At 36.1% G+C, this 13,053-nt stretch overlaps 1 protein-coding gene across 6 annotated transcripts in view; it reads left to right on the top strand.

The window, feature by feature from the left end:
• The window catches only part of STXBP5 (syntaxin binding protein 5), a 109,848-nt gene that overhangs the window by 44,816 nt on the left and 51,979 nt on the right, over positions 1–13,053 (top strand). For all 6 annotated transcript variants that reach the window (XM_034060430.1, XM_034060436.1, XM_034060433.1 and 3 more), the window contains exons 7-9: positions 724–807; positions 10,222–10,345; positions 11,766–11,844. In XM_034060430.1, coding sequence (XP_033916321.1) covers positions 724–807; positions 10,222–10,345; positions 11,766–11,844 — 287 coding nt within the window. The remainder of the gene's footprint in view (positions 1–723; positions 808–10,221; positions 10,346–11,765; positions 11,845–13,053) is intronic.

Genomic DNA, 13,053 nt, shown 5'->3' with positions numbered 1-13,053 from the left:
TGCATTGCCGCTTTCTATGTAACGAGTGCCAAGGCTGTTACTACTGCCTTATGTTGGCCTTATTTTGTTTTCATTAAGAGAAGTGTCACTTAAGGTAGGAGAGCAAAGCACTTAGATACTCAGGAATGTCTGAGACCAATTATTATGAGCAGTTTGAATCTTGACTCCCTACAGAAATGGTTTAATCTTGCTTCTAACAGAATGATTATTTGGAAAATTATCTTGTTTAATTTTTCTATATCTTTCCTCCTTTTAACTAGCTAAAGGAACACCAAGAACCTTAGTTATCCCAGCTGTGATTAACATCTGGAGAAAGCTTATATTACATAGCTCCTTTATAGGCAATGAACGGTTACCTAGAACTTTGGGAAGCATAGTGTGTTCTTCCAGAACATTTAAGCAGAACAAATTCCAATGAGTAAAATGCACAATAAAGTTGTCTTTCCCACCACTGTTCCCCCCCTCCTGCCTCCCATTTTCATCCTGGAAGGAATACGCTTACACTTACCTAAGTTTTATGTTAGACTTCCTGGAACTCAAGGGGATTTCCCAGGGCACTTCAGAAGAATGCATTCTCTCCATTTTTTTTTTTCCCCCCTTTCCTAATATTGCATGAATGTCAGTTGTTTTCACCACTTCTAACAAAGTTTTTTCTTCATGATTACTGGCAGTTACTACATGTAGTATTATATAATGACTTAATATATATGCTTATTATTGCAGCTTCTGATTGGCTTTGAATCTGGAACAGTGGTGTTATGGGACCTGAAATCAAAGAAGGCAGATTACAGATACACACATGATGAGGTAACATTTTTCACTTACATTGCTTATTATGAGAATATAACTGCCTAATCTAAGAGTGATTTTTTTTTCTCTGTTTTTCTTTGTTTGAATTCCTCCTTCTTCTGTCGCCAGTGGCTCAATAAATATATCTCTTTGAAATTCCAAGTACTTTAAGCTTCCTCTTAAAGAACCATAGAGTTAGAGTAATAGGAGCTTCAGATTGAACAATAAGAATTCAACTCAAAGTTGAAGCTTGTGAATCAATAAATGGTGGCATGGATTGGATTCCTTTACTAGTTTGGCGGTCTGGCTTTCAGATATTTTTCCTGTTCCTCAGTAGTGTGACTTTCACCTGTATTAAGAGCTTGAGTCTTAAGTTGAAACAAGATGGTTTAGCAATTCCTGTCATTTGGAATCACATATTCTGAAAAGTTGGAGGAGAAAGAAGCTAGTAGTTTCACTAGGCCATTTCTATAAATACACCTTTTCCATGTAGAATAAGATCAGGGTCTGAAATGAAAGCGGGAGAGATTTAAAAGTTACAATTGCATTGAAGGGCACTTATTTCTTTGAAGCATTTTTCTTGAGAGAATGTAGGCTTTTTGAAAGACTGCGATTAAGAAAAAACACAACATGCAAGTTGATTTATTTTATCTGAAATAACATAAAATTAGTCTCAATTATATTTCACTGATTGTAAAATGTCTATTTTATTGTTGAGTGCCAGCTAGAGCTGTTTCTTGTATCACAGCAGGTGTTAATTTCCTTAGGTCTGTACTAACTTTTTTCACAAGGCAGGGTTTTTGTGGGTTTTGGGGTGGTTCTGATTCAGTACTCATGCTTGTGTGTTAGCTGTACCAATGAAGAGTTTCTTTGAAGGGACAGTCTCTGAAGTGGTTTAAGCCTTAGATCATCAGAGCTATATTAGAACATCTGAGCTGAATGAAGCTTATACAGATGTATAAGATGTTGGCCCTTTGCTTAAAAATTGACTCCATACTTGTCATCTTTCTGAACTGGCCCTGATTTGAGAGGTTGCAAACAGCAGTGAATAGTTCAGCTGTTTCATCTTTGATTTCCCATAGGATTTATAAGTGAATGTATCTAGTTGTTAAGTTGTTGTTCTGGGTTTTTTTATTATCGGAGGAGAAGTAAGGTCTCTTGTTGGATCTTTTCATAAAGAAATGTGCATTATCATAAGTTGGGAATAGATAGGAAGGGGAGAGAAAAGTGAAGATCTGTAGAGTGAACTTGATGAGTTTCATCACTCTTGTTGGTGAGAAACAACATACATAAAATTGCTTAAAAGGAAATACTGGCCACTGATGTCTTAAAAGTTGAAGTATGCTTTTTCTGTGAGTTCAGATTACCCTTTAAGAACAATCTATCTTTGGGGAAAAGAATTACTGGATGCAGTAATAATTTGTTGGTTCCTATCCATTTAACAATGTATGACAAGGAATTACTTTTTCAAAGGTTAAGTTATTTAGATTTAATCTTCTAATGGGGAAGGCAGAATAGAATACTGTCCCATTTTTCAAATTTGGGTTTGATACAGTTAGGCAGTTTCAAGTTCTTCAGGATTCTGGCCTGAATGGCATAGAAATAAAATTATTTATTTTGTTTTACGGAATTGAAAATGGCATTTCTTGAGAAGTGCCATTGCGGAGTGCTGTAATAGGATCTTCTCTCAAGGCCATTGCTCCAGAAACAGTCAGATACAGAAAAGATAATTAATAAGAAGCTGCAGAAAGTGGATTATTCCACATATGCTATATATACATGTATCTTATCCTCTTTTTAGTGTGAGTCAAAGTGAGCTGGGGCTACTGCTTTAGTTTTCTTTCATTTTATCCTCCAGTGCCCCTGTTTTGTGTTTAGCTGCAAAAATGGCGATTCTCCCTTGATTTGTTAGTGAAAGAAAAATTCAATTCCAGAATGTTACCATCCTAATTGTATTACAATCAATGCTGGTTAATTAGTGGCCTGTTTTTTGTACCAGTGCACTGGTTTTGCTGATTTTTCGACTAGCAGAGTTTCATATAAGTGAATGTAAAGGTTAAGAAACACAGAAGAAACATGAGGTTTTTCACTACATTTTGCAAGAATTAAATATTGCCAAATAATAAAAACCTTTGCTGGATTTTGAGCGGCTTCCTTAACAGAAAATCATTCTCATTAGCGTTTTGTGCCGAAAGAAGTTATTGCAGAAAGGTGGATAATGTTTTGAGTCCTACACAAGTAATACCATAACTGATACTGTAAAAAAACATTGACTGCTGTTGCTGGAATTATGGTAATAAAGTAATGTGTTCATTCTAGTTGAGTAATTTAGCAATTCACATAATTAGCCAAAAATGAAATATCGATAAATGTAATGTATAATGTAAGCAAATAATTATTTTCAGTGGCAGCCTAGTTCAGTTGTATAGAATTTTAAAATAGAATGGAAAATCAGAAACCAGGGAAGCTGACTAAATGGAGCAGGATTCAGGGAGGGTATGAGTAGCCTAGGTTCCGGGCAAGAAAAGAGTAACTAGTAGACAGTTCTAGGCAGAAATAACCTAATGTGTGTCCATTGGAAGTTTGGCTGCACCTTGATATCTTTTCTTCTAATTTGAAACTAATATTAGTTTGTTCTGTTAACATGTAATGCTGATTTCAGAGTTAAAAAACTTTGGTCAAGAAGATGCATTTAGTTATAATCTGTTCTTGATTTTTCTGTATTACAAGTGAGATCTTGAACTTCCAGTACTGTATCTTTTTATTACAACAGTGGTATGTTGTATGTTTAGAATTAGTTAAGAAATGCACAAATGTAGCATTCTTTTCCAGAGAAATTGGAGGACATGTTCTGTGACATAATGGAGCTGCAGTTGTGAATTAACTTCTCTCTAGAAAGTTTCTTTGAAGCCTTTTCCTCAAAACATCCCTTTTGTTTTAGGCAAGCTCAGTGGAAAAATAGACTGAATTCTTTTTTCATAGCCTTAGGCCTTCTATTTTCAAACATTGGTGACTAAAAGAGTTGTGCATTTCTTATATGGAATACATTTTATACTGCAAACATTTCTCATACTAAATTTTCAGCCATGAGAGGAAAAAACCCGAACAACTGTTTGGTGTTTTTTTGCTTTTTTTTTTTTTCCTCTAAAAAATTGAAGTGCTACTTCTGAAAACCAAAACTATTTTTTTAAATACAGTCCATTCTTCAAGTATTACTTTGTTCTGATTTAAGGGAAGCTTTGATAGCATTAAGTCAGCAAATGTATTATAGATTACTATTTTTAGGTTCCACATTCTGGTACATAGCAGAGTAGAAGAGATTATTTTAAAGCATTAAAAATATGTCAAAGTAGCCTGTGGGATTAAGAGGAAGACGGCAAATTAAAAAAAATAGGCAATGCTGATATGTGACTTGCCAGGAACCAAAGCATGTTGATGCACTCATTAGGCACTTGCACATTTCATAGCATCAGAATAATCTTCATGATATATTGCCATTTAAATCTCAGTAGCTATATTCTTTTTCTCTTACAGCATTGGTTTCCCTTTCTTTCTTAGGCTGTTGACAAGAGAGTTAGCACAGGTACTCCCACGTTACTATCCATGCTTTGAATATGTTAATAAACCTGTAGAAAAAGAGTAAGTGTCATCAGCTGGTTTTAAGTTTACCAGAAGGTACTCTCCATGTCTATGGAAATTAAAGACTGTCATAGTAAGATGGTGAAATCTGAACAGGCTATGATAAACAGTGGTTTGCAGAATAACTAATCTCTTATCATGGACCTTACCAGTCAGGCACAGTATACTTCAAGTTCACTTAATGGCACAAAAGAGAAGAGGATCACTGTCAAATCCAAAGAATGTTGAAAAGAATTTTCCATGACTGTGGTGCATTCCTGTGGGAAAGTGTAACACAATCTTTGGTAAAATGTTTCTGTACACTTGAAAAGCAAGCTAGGAGGTGCATATTACTTAAAACAAAGCAAACAAAAAAGCTCAAACCAGTTTACATAGCTGTGGGGGTTTTTTTCCTGAGTTGTAGCAACTGTATTTGCAGTAGTCTAGACTTGGTATTAGAGAAATGGGTTAAAAAGTCTCCTAGATACAGGGGAAACTGCTGAAATAGTTTTTGTATTAACAAAAAAGTATCAATTTTCTGCATTTATCTTGTCTTACAGGAAAATAGGATACCAAGAATGATCTAAAACTGTTCTGAGGTGATGTACATGTAATCATCTGCAGGGTTAAAATAAGTCTGTAGACACTGAAAGAAAAGGGATTTTATATCTATGCTGTTTCATGAATTGAAACAGTAAAATCCCCTTGGTGATTTCCCCAAGATTCCCCTTGGGGAAAAAGAGTCAAAACTTAAGACTTTATTAATGAGCTTGTCTATTAAATTGTAAGGTTGTATTTAGAGTTACTGATTTTTGTACCTCTTTAAAGAACCAAGAAATAATAGTGATTTCTAGGCATATTGACAAGCTGCTTGAGGCTTGAAACTGAATTGCATAAAGTGTTTTAAATGTTCATTAATTTCTTTAAAAGCAAATGATCTACTTAAGATATTTCTGCAGGAGACCTGCATATAAATGCTTTTAATGTTGTTCCTCAGACTTAAGGTTTCTTATTTGTGATTGCACTTTACTTGTGATTGTGAGGGAGTCCTACAGTCTCCCTCAGGCAACTGTTGCAGCCATTGCAAGGTTTCCTTCTGAAAGTCAGATAGGTTCACCTTCTTTGCATGCAGTGTGACAGTCACTTTTCCACACAGGATAATCCTTCTGGAACAGCTGGTGAAAGTGAGGCTTCCTTTGTGCACAGCTTGTCTCCACATAATACTCTCTAGGGTAGTTAGTTTCTATGTTTCTGGTTAAGCTTGGGCTTATGCAGGATAACACAATCAATCATGCTGGATTTGTTATTCAAAAAAGACTTGACACCCCTGCCTCTCTGCTAGAAAACACATAACTGTCTCAAAAGGTCTGGAAAAACTTCCAGAACAGCTACCTTTGAATCACAGTGAAGGGGGTAGTAGGAATACCCTTGTTAAGAAACCTTCAGTTATATTTAAATAAACGTAAAGCTGGGGTGTTTTTAATAGAGATTTTTCTGTGTAAGATCCTGTAAAGATGCCCTGGATTCAGTGTATGTTTATAAATGGAAGATTCGGAATGTCAATGAAGTCGTGAGTTGAACTACCTGTGCAGACAACTCCTCTTAAGGATATAAACTCCTTGTGCCTTAAAACCAGCAATGTTCCTCTTCGGTACTGGTGCATGATCTTGTAATAGGGAATTATTGTCTCTCTGGGATCCATATGACCAGTGATATATTCCATAAAAATATTTGAGATACAGTTGAATCGGCACCAGCTGATTTAAGCATACTGTTGCATTATTGCACCAAAAGGGTACCAGGTGAAGTTTTAAAACAAAATGAGAAGTATCATTAAGACTTTGGAAGTTTTATTCTTGAACAGTAAGTTTTGTGTAAAATGTTGGAAAACATATTACTCCTAGGGTTTTTTTTAGTGTTGAAGAAGCTATATATAGTTTTGCAGCCTCAGTGGACTCTGCCTGATTTTTCTGTATTGGATGTGCTTTCCTTTGTATTCTAGCACTAATATTAATCATGGAAAAAATGTTCAAACTTGTGCTCTCGAGTATTGCAATGATTTTTCAGTTACCAGTTTTGTTTTGCTGATTGAGGCTCTCAATACTGACCAGCTAGTGCCACCTAAAGTTATTGTACTTTTTTGTTGCAACTGAATTGTCATTGTAAACATGCTAGACTTTTGTAAAACTGGAGATTATGCTACAGACTTACAGGTTTCGCTTTATTTTTCAGCCTTATAAAAAGATGTGAATTGTGTAGTAGCTAAGGATAGTGCTCTGCACCAAAGATTACCATACTCAACCCACAGAACTGTTAGTTGGATTATTTTAAAAATACACAAAATGTATTCTTGTTATGCTTTAAGTAATATTTAGCTGCATTGCTAAACATAGCCAGATGCTCTAGGCAATAAATAGCCATAAATCCAGAAGCCTCATTATTCTCTTTCAGCTTTCTTCCAATCCCATCAGGTTCCTTGTAGAAGTAAGGTGATAGCAGTCATCCTTCTCCTTTGTGCTCAGTTTGCTAGATCTTTTTGTGTTCTTAAGCATTAATAATATTTCAGCAGTAATGGGGTTTTGGGTTTCCTTCCTCTTGACCTGCTTTTTCAAGAAAAAGGAAGTGTTCCTTTTTCCAAGTTACCCTTCATTCTATGAAACTTGCCTTCTTTCTGCTTCTTAAGACCTATTTTTATATAAACGTGTATCAAAAATGGTTCCATGTACACTATGTGCTGCTTATTATTGTCTGGGTTAGACTCCACATGGGAGAGTATTTAAAACATACTTGTTACATTGTATTGTTCATAATAGTATAGATAGAATCATAGAATAGTTAGGGTTGGAAGGGACCTTAAGATCATCTACTTCCAACTCCCCTGCCATGGGCAGGGACACCTCACATTAAACCATATCACCCAAGGCTTCATCCAACCTGGCCTTGAACACTGCCAGGGATGGAGCATTCACAACTTCCCTGGGCAACCCATTCCAGTACCTCACCACCCTCACAGTAAAGAGCTTCTTCCTTAGATCCAATCTAAACCTCTGCTATGTAAGTTTGAACCTGTTACCCCTTGTCCTATCACTACAGTTCCTAATGAGTAGTCCCTCACCAACATCCCTGTAGGCCCCCTTCAGATACTGGAAGGCTGCTATGAGGTCTCCACGCAGCCTTCTCTTCTTCAGGTTCAACAGCCCCAACTTTCTCAGCCTGTCTTCATACGGGAGGTGCTCCAGTCCCCTGATCATTCTCATGGCCCTCCTCTGGACTTGTCCCAGCAGTTCCATGTCCTTTTTATGTTGAGGACACCAGAACTGCACACAGTACTCCAAGTGAGGTCTCAGGAGAGCAGAGTAGAGGGGCAGGATCACCTACTTCGATCTGCTGGTCACACTTCTTTTGATGCAGCCCAGAATATGGTTGGCTTTCTGTGCTGCAAGTGCACAGTGCAGCCAGCTCATGTTCATTTTCTCATTGACTAACACCCTAAGTCCTTCTCCGCAGGACTACCATGAATTTCCTATTTGCCCAACCTGTAGCTGTGCCTGGGATTGCTCCGACCCAGGTGTAGGACCTTGCACTTGTCATTGTTCAACTTCATGAGGTTGGCATCAGCCCACCTCACAAGTGTGTCAAGGTCCCTCTGGATGGCATTCCTTCCCTCCAGTGTATCAACTGAACCACACAGCTTGGTGTCATCGGCAAATTTGCTGAGGGCACACTGAATCTCACTGTCCATGTCACCGACAAAGATGTTAAACAGGACCGGTCCCAACACTGATCCCTGGGGGACACCACTCATTACTGGTCTCCAGCCAGACATTGAGCCATTGACCACAACTCTTTGTGTGCAGCCATCTAGCTAGTTCTTTATCCACCGAGTGGTCCACCGATCAAACTGATGTATCTCCAATTTAGACACAAGGATGTCTTCTCTTAGTGAAAATAGATTTTAGAAATGCAACCTGTGCTTTACGAAGTTTGTGTTTTCAAACTTACTGATTCCTGGATTGGCTGGGTAATTCGTTGGTAAATAACACTGAATTTCCAATATTTATGCAAAAAACCTTTACTATTACTTTCTTATATTTGCTAAATAAAAATTAATTTTACAGGCAGGATGAGCAAGTCTATTTCACTTTGACTCTAGGAGACTTCATGTGAGAGTATGGATTTCTGAACTACATATGTGTAGGTTGAATGTTGGTACACTGAATCAATCTTCTGATAAATTCTGTAGTGATGCTACACTATATAGGGAACAAGACTAAAATTCACTAAGAAATACAAAACTTAGTTGATCTGTAGTTTATAGATATTCAGCTGTTCTACTACTTTGTTGGAAAACTTATTACTGGAGAGTCTGAATTCATGTTGTGTAGTCATTTTCCTCTATCTGGCATTTAATCTCTGGATTCTTCCAGTCATATTACTGGAAACTGTCTTGATTTTCTGTGTAATTTTATGAAATGTGAGGATCTGATCTGTGTATAATCAGTTTAGGCAAAGCTAGCTTAGATATGTCTTGTGTGATTTGTTTTTTATCTAGGGATTTGCTGCCTAAGCTTTCACTGCTAATTAGGATTCCCTGCTACTCAACCCTTAAGTACCTGAGTTACTGGAGTGAGTCTAAACCCTGCTTACAGATAGAATCTCTGCTGAGGGTACCCACTGAAAAGGTGGCATTGTACAGCCCATAAGCTTTCACATACTAAGTTCCTGCTTTAAGTTTACCTAGTTATGTCTTTATCATAAGTATGAGGCAGACCTACCTTCTCACTTATATCATAGTTCCATACTTCCAGCAGGTAATACTTCCTTCTGCACCTTTTGGGTAGTAGATGGGTACTTTTGGGGTTTTGGTATTTTATGGTTTTGCTTATTGATATTTTAATCCTGTAACTAAAATTCCCTTGAACATCATCTAATGGTTTCATGATGTCTCCATGTACTAATGTACTAATACAGATGCTGGAAACAGAAATGGCACAAAACTTTTCTTACTATTTAATCTCTTTGCCTTATTTGTCCTCTTTGCTTTGTTGTTTACTTTTCCCTCACCTTAAGGCAGCAAGTAGGTTTAAGTTAGTCAGCTTTTTTCTGCAATGAGAATTCATGTGGCACAGCTTAATCATTCCATTCCTGATTTTATGAATGTAAAAATGCTTCTGTAATCATGAAAAGATATACTAGTAGATTCCTATGCTTTCTTATACTTTAAAACTACCATTGCAACATTAGAATGCTTATTCAAGCCAGTGTCTTGTTTTTTTGATCATCGTAATTCATCTTAATTTCCAAAATCTCATTATTGCTTCAAACATCATTTTACTGATGCTCTCAGCCCCTGCTTGCCTCTTGTGCATATCTGCACAGATATCTTGAAATGCTGTTTAAATCTTTGACTTCCAAAATATAAGTACTTAATAGGATTATTATGTACAGTCAGTTTTTCCCAACAATAAAAAAATGTTGGCTGGCAAAGTTCAAGTGCTTTCAGATATTCTCTACATGCTACCAATTACTGAAAAATACTTTAATACTACCCTCTGAAGAGTATCTTTCTCCCTCCCCTTAAACATGTCAAACATAACTACAGTGAAGACAGCATTTTAGATGGATAAAGTATGTCTGAAAGAAGTACTTAGGAATGGAAAACTTACCATGGATAAATTAGGACATTCTAAGTGCAGTATAATTTAATTAGTACTTTCTCTAATTTCCTTTTGCTGTCACATGTCACTGAATAAGGATAAAATTATACTAAGCTACTGAATTTATACTCTTCTGTTTAAAATTTTTCTTTCATAGGCAATCCACTCTGTGGCTTGGCATCATGAAGGAAAACAATTCATTTGTAGTCACTCAGATGGTACCTTGACAATATGGAATGTAAAATCTCCTACAAAGCCATTCCAGACAATCACTCCACATGGTAAGATGAAAACGGATACCCACTGTTTGACAACCCTTAAAACACAGGAAACTTATTTTTAAAAGAAGTGCTTCTTACAAAACCAAGTATAAAAAATGCAAGTGCAACTAAAAAAAAAGGTCATATCAACTGATATATTTCATTAAAAAAGTATCAAGTAAGAATCCAAATCACTGCAGTTCTGTCTAAAGCTCTAAGCTTTAAGATCACCTTTCACACAGCAGCATTGATCTCAAAATTAGCTGATGCATATTTTGCAGGGCTTACTTTTTGCTTACCATTACAAACCCATATGTTGTTTAAAATACATATAAGCAAGCATCTGTTTCATGTATAAATGTGTAGATTACCATATAAATTCTTGGAAAGGTTTGTAGTAGAGTAAGACTAGCATCTGGTAAGATGTACCCATTTCTGAGAAGTCTGAGTTAATGTTAATGTAGGACATTAACTTTACATGCTGTTCTTCTGTGAAATATGCTGCCGCTGTTCAAAAAGTTCTATACAAATGCCAGGTTTATATGATGTGCATATGTCTAAGTCTTGCTGTAGCAACTTATTTACCTCAGATTCTTAAGTGTGAATGTAACAGCATAATCTGTGAGGTTACAGTTGTAGCATGAGATGCTGAAGTTAAGAATCCTGGTTTACCTATATGAGCCTTAAGCAAGTCTATGTTTTCTGGGGTCTAGAATGGAAAAAGGAAGCTGAGCATTTCTACATGATGCTGTAGCAGTCAAAAATAAAACTAACCAATTCTACTACTGCAGTAGCAGTCAGAGAAGACTAACTTTTGTATTGTTTTGGCCTCTTAGTAAAGATTTTTGGTTTAATTTTGGGGTGCAAATGAAATTTTTTGTGCAAAACTTTGTAACTGTATCAGACTTCATCACTGTTCAGAGGGAAAAGATGTGTATTTATGCAATACTCCTAATTTTTATTGACTCCATGGGAAATTGTATCTGTAAAGCTTTAGTTGCTAATGGTGCACAGTAAAGGAGCGGTCCTTCATGTTCAAATCTTAGCCCTCAAGGAAAACAGTCAGAATAAACCTTATTTTACTTTAAAGCTGACCAATTTTAATTGCAAAATTGTAGACATCAGTTTTAAACCTCCCAGGGCTACTCAAACCAACTTTTTTCAGGGGAGGATGTTTTTTTTAACCAAATATTGAACAATGCTTTAAAAAAAAAAAACACAAAACAATAAAAAAACAGACTAAACCTAAATATTCTAAGTTGGTATATTGAGAATTTTAACAGATCTTTAATGGTATTATTCCAAAGTAAACTGTAGTTTTCAGAGGTGTTAAATATATGTCTGTATGAGTGTTCTACTTTGCAAATTGCATGGTGGATTTTATAATTCTTCATCAGGTTATGGAACTGTAAGGTTAATGTAAACAAATAATTCACTTTAGGAAAGCAGCTGAAGGATGGAAAGAAGCCAGAACCCTGTAAACCTATCCTTAAGGTGGAATATAAAACAACTAGAGCTGGGTAAGACTTGTTTTGCATCTAAAATTAACATACGTAAAATGAATGTAGCTCCCTGGGAATGTACTTTGTTTCCCAGTTGATGGGATACATATTCTGATGGCACTGAGCTATGACAAAACAGCTGAAAAATTTTGGTAAAGCAGGTATTGCTGAGTAAACTACAAAACCACATGTGAACAAATTACTACCTACAAACCTTATCTTAGGTAAAGATTCTGCAAATGCATAATCTACGTGCTTCCTCCATGCTACTAAACGTGTATTTTTGCTCAATCCTTTGAGCATACTAAAGAGAAAAAGGCTGATAAAGAAAGAAGAAGCTGAAAAACTGAACTTCGGCAAATAGTAGCCTGATGCGAATATTGTAAGTTCTGAATATGTGTTCCTCCCCTAGAAATGCTACTGACAAGCTCTTCTGGTAAAGTGCAGTAATTTATGCTGTGAATTCTGCCTAATTATGCACATTGAGAATGTTACAAAGCAGTAATTTCAACAAGAGGCTCAGATGGAATTACTGTATCTTGAGTAGCATGTTTTGTTACCAAGACTGCAATTAGGATTGCAGGATTTCATGAACTGAATGGAACTTTTGATTTATGGTTCTAAAATCTTTTAAAGCGTTTGAGTAAAAAGTGCAATATAAAGATTAAATATTCATGGATACCTGTTCAGCTACTTGCAAACATTTTTGTTGGGCTTTTTTTTACTTTATTTGGGGGTGGTGGGGTGTGTTTTATGCATTGATTTCATTTGCTTTCCAGGCATTCATGTTTGTAGAAGATTACTTAATTGATGTAATAGATCTTACTATAAATATTGGTATACACATACATATAGTACCCTATGTCTTTGGGTATTTTTGTTTTTGCTAAAAGTGTGGTGAAAAGTAATTTAAGCTGTATGTTATGAACATGTATGATCAGTTGGCCAACCATATTTTCCTTGCAGCAGTCTATGTCTGTTTATTCCTTTCTCAAGCTAAATGATAAAGCTGATCTAAAGAAAGATACAGATAACCAAAAGTAGTCTCAGCTTCAGCAAGTTACAACTTCTGCAATCAAAAGCCTTCTGTTTATGAATAGTCACTCTGAAGGAGAAGATGAATTTGAAGTTTGTTCTATGCAATTATATTACACTATGGAAACTAATTGACTTTTCACACAGTTCAAATAGTAGCTTACTCTAGTGTAATTTCGAAGAATGCATAGC

The sequence above is a fragment of the Melopsittacus undulatus genome, chromosome 3 (genome assembly GCF_012275295.1).
Source record: "Melopsittacus undulatus isolate bMelUnd1 chromosome 3, bMelUnd1.mat.Z, whole genome shotgun sequence".
NCBI classification, from domain to species: Eukaryota; Metazoa; Chordata; class Aves; order Psittaciformes; family Psittaculidae; genus Melopsittacus; species Melopsittacus undulatus.
Note: the sequence above shows the minus strand (reverse complement) of the source record. Positions and strands in the feature narration are given on the sequence as shown.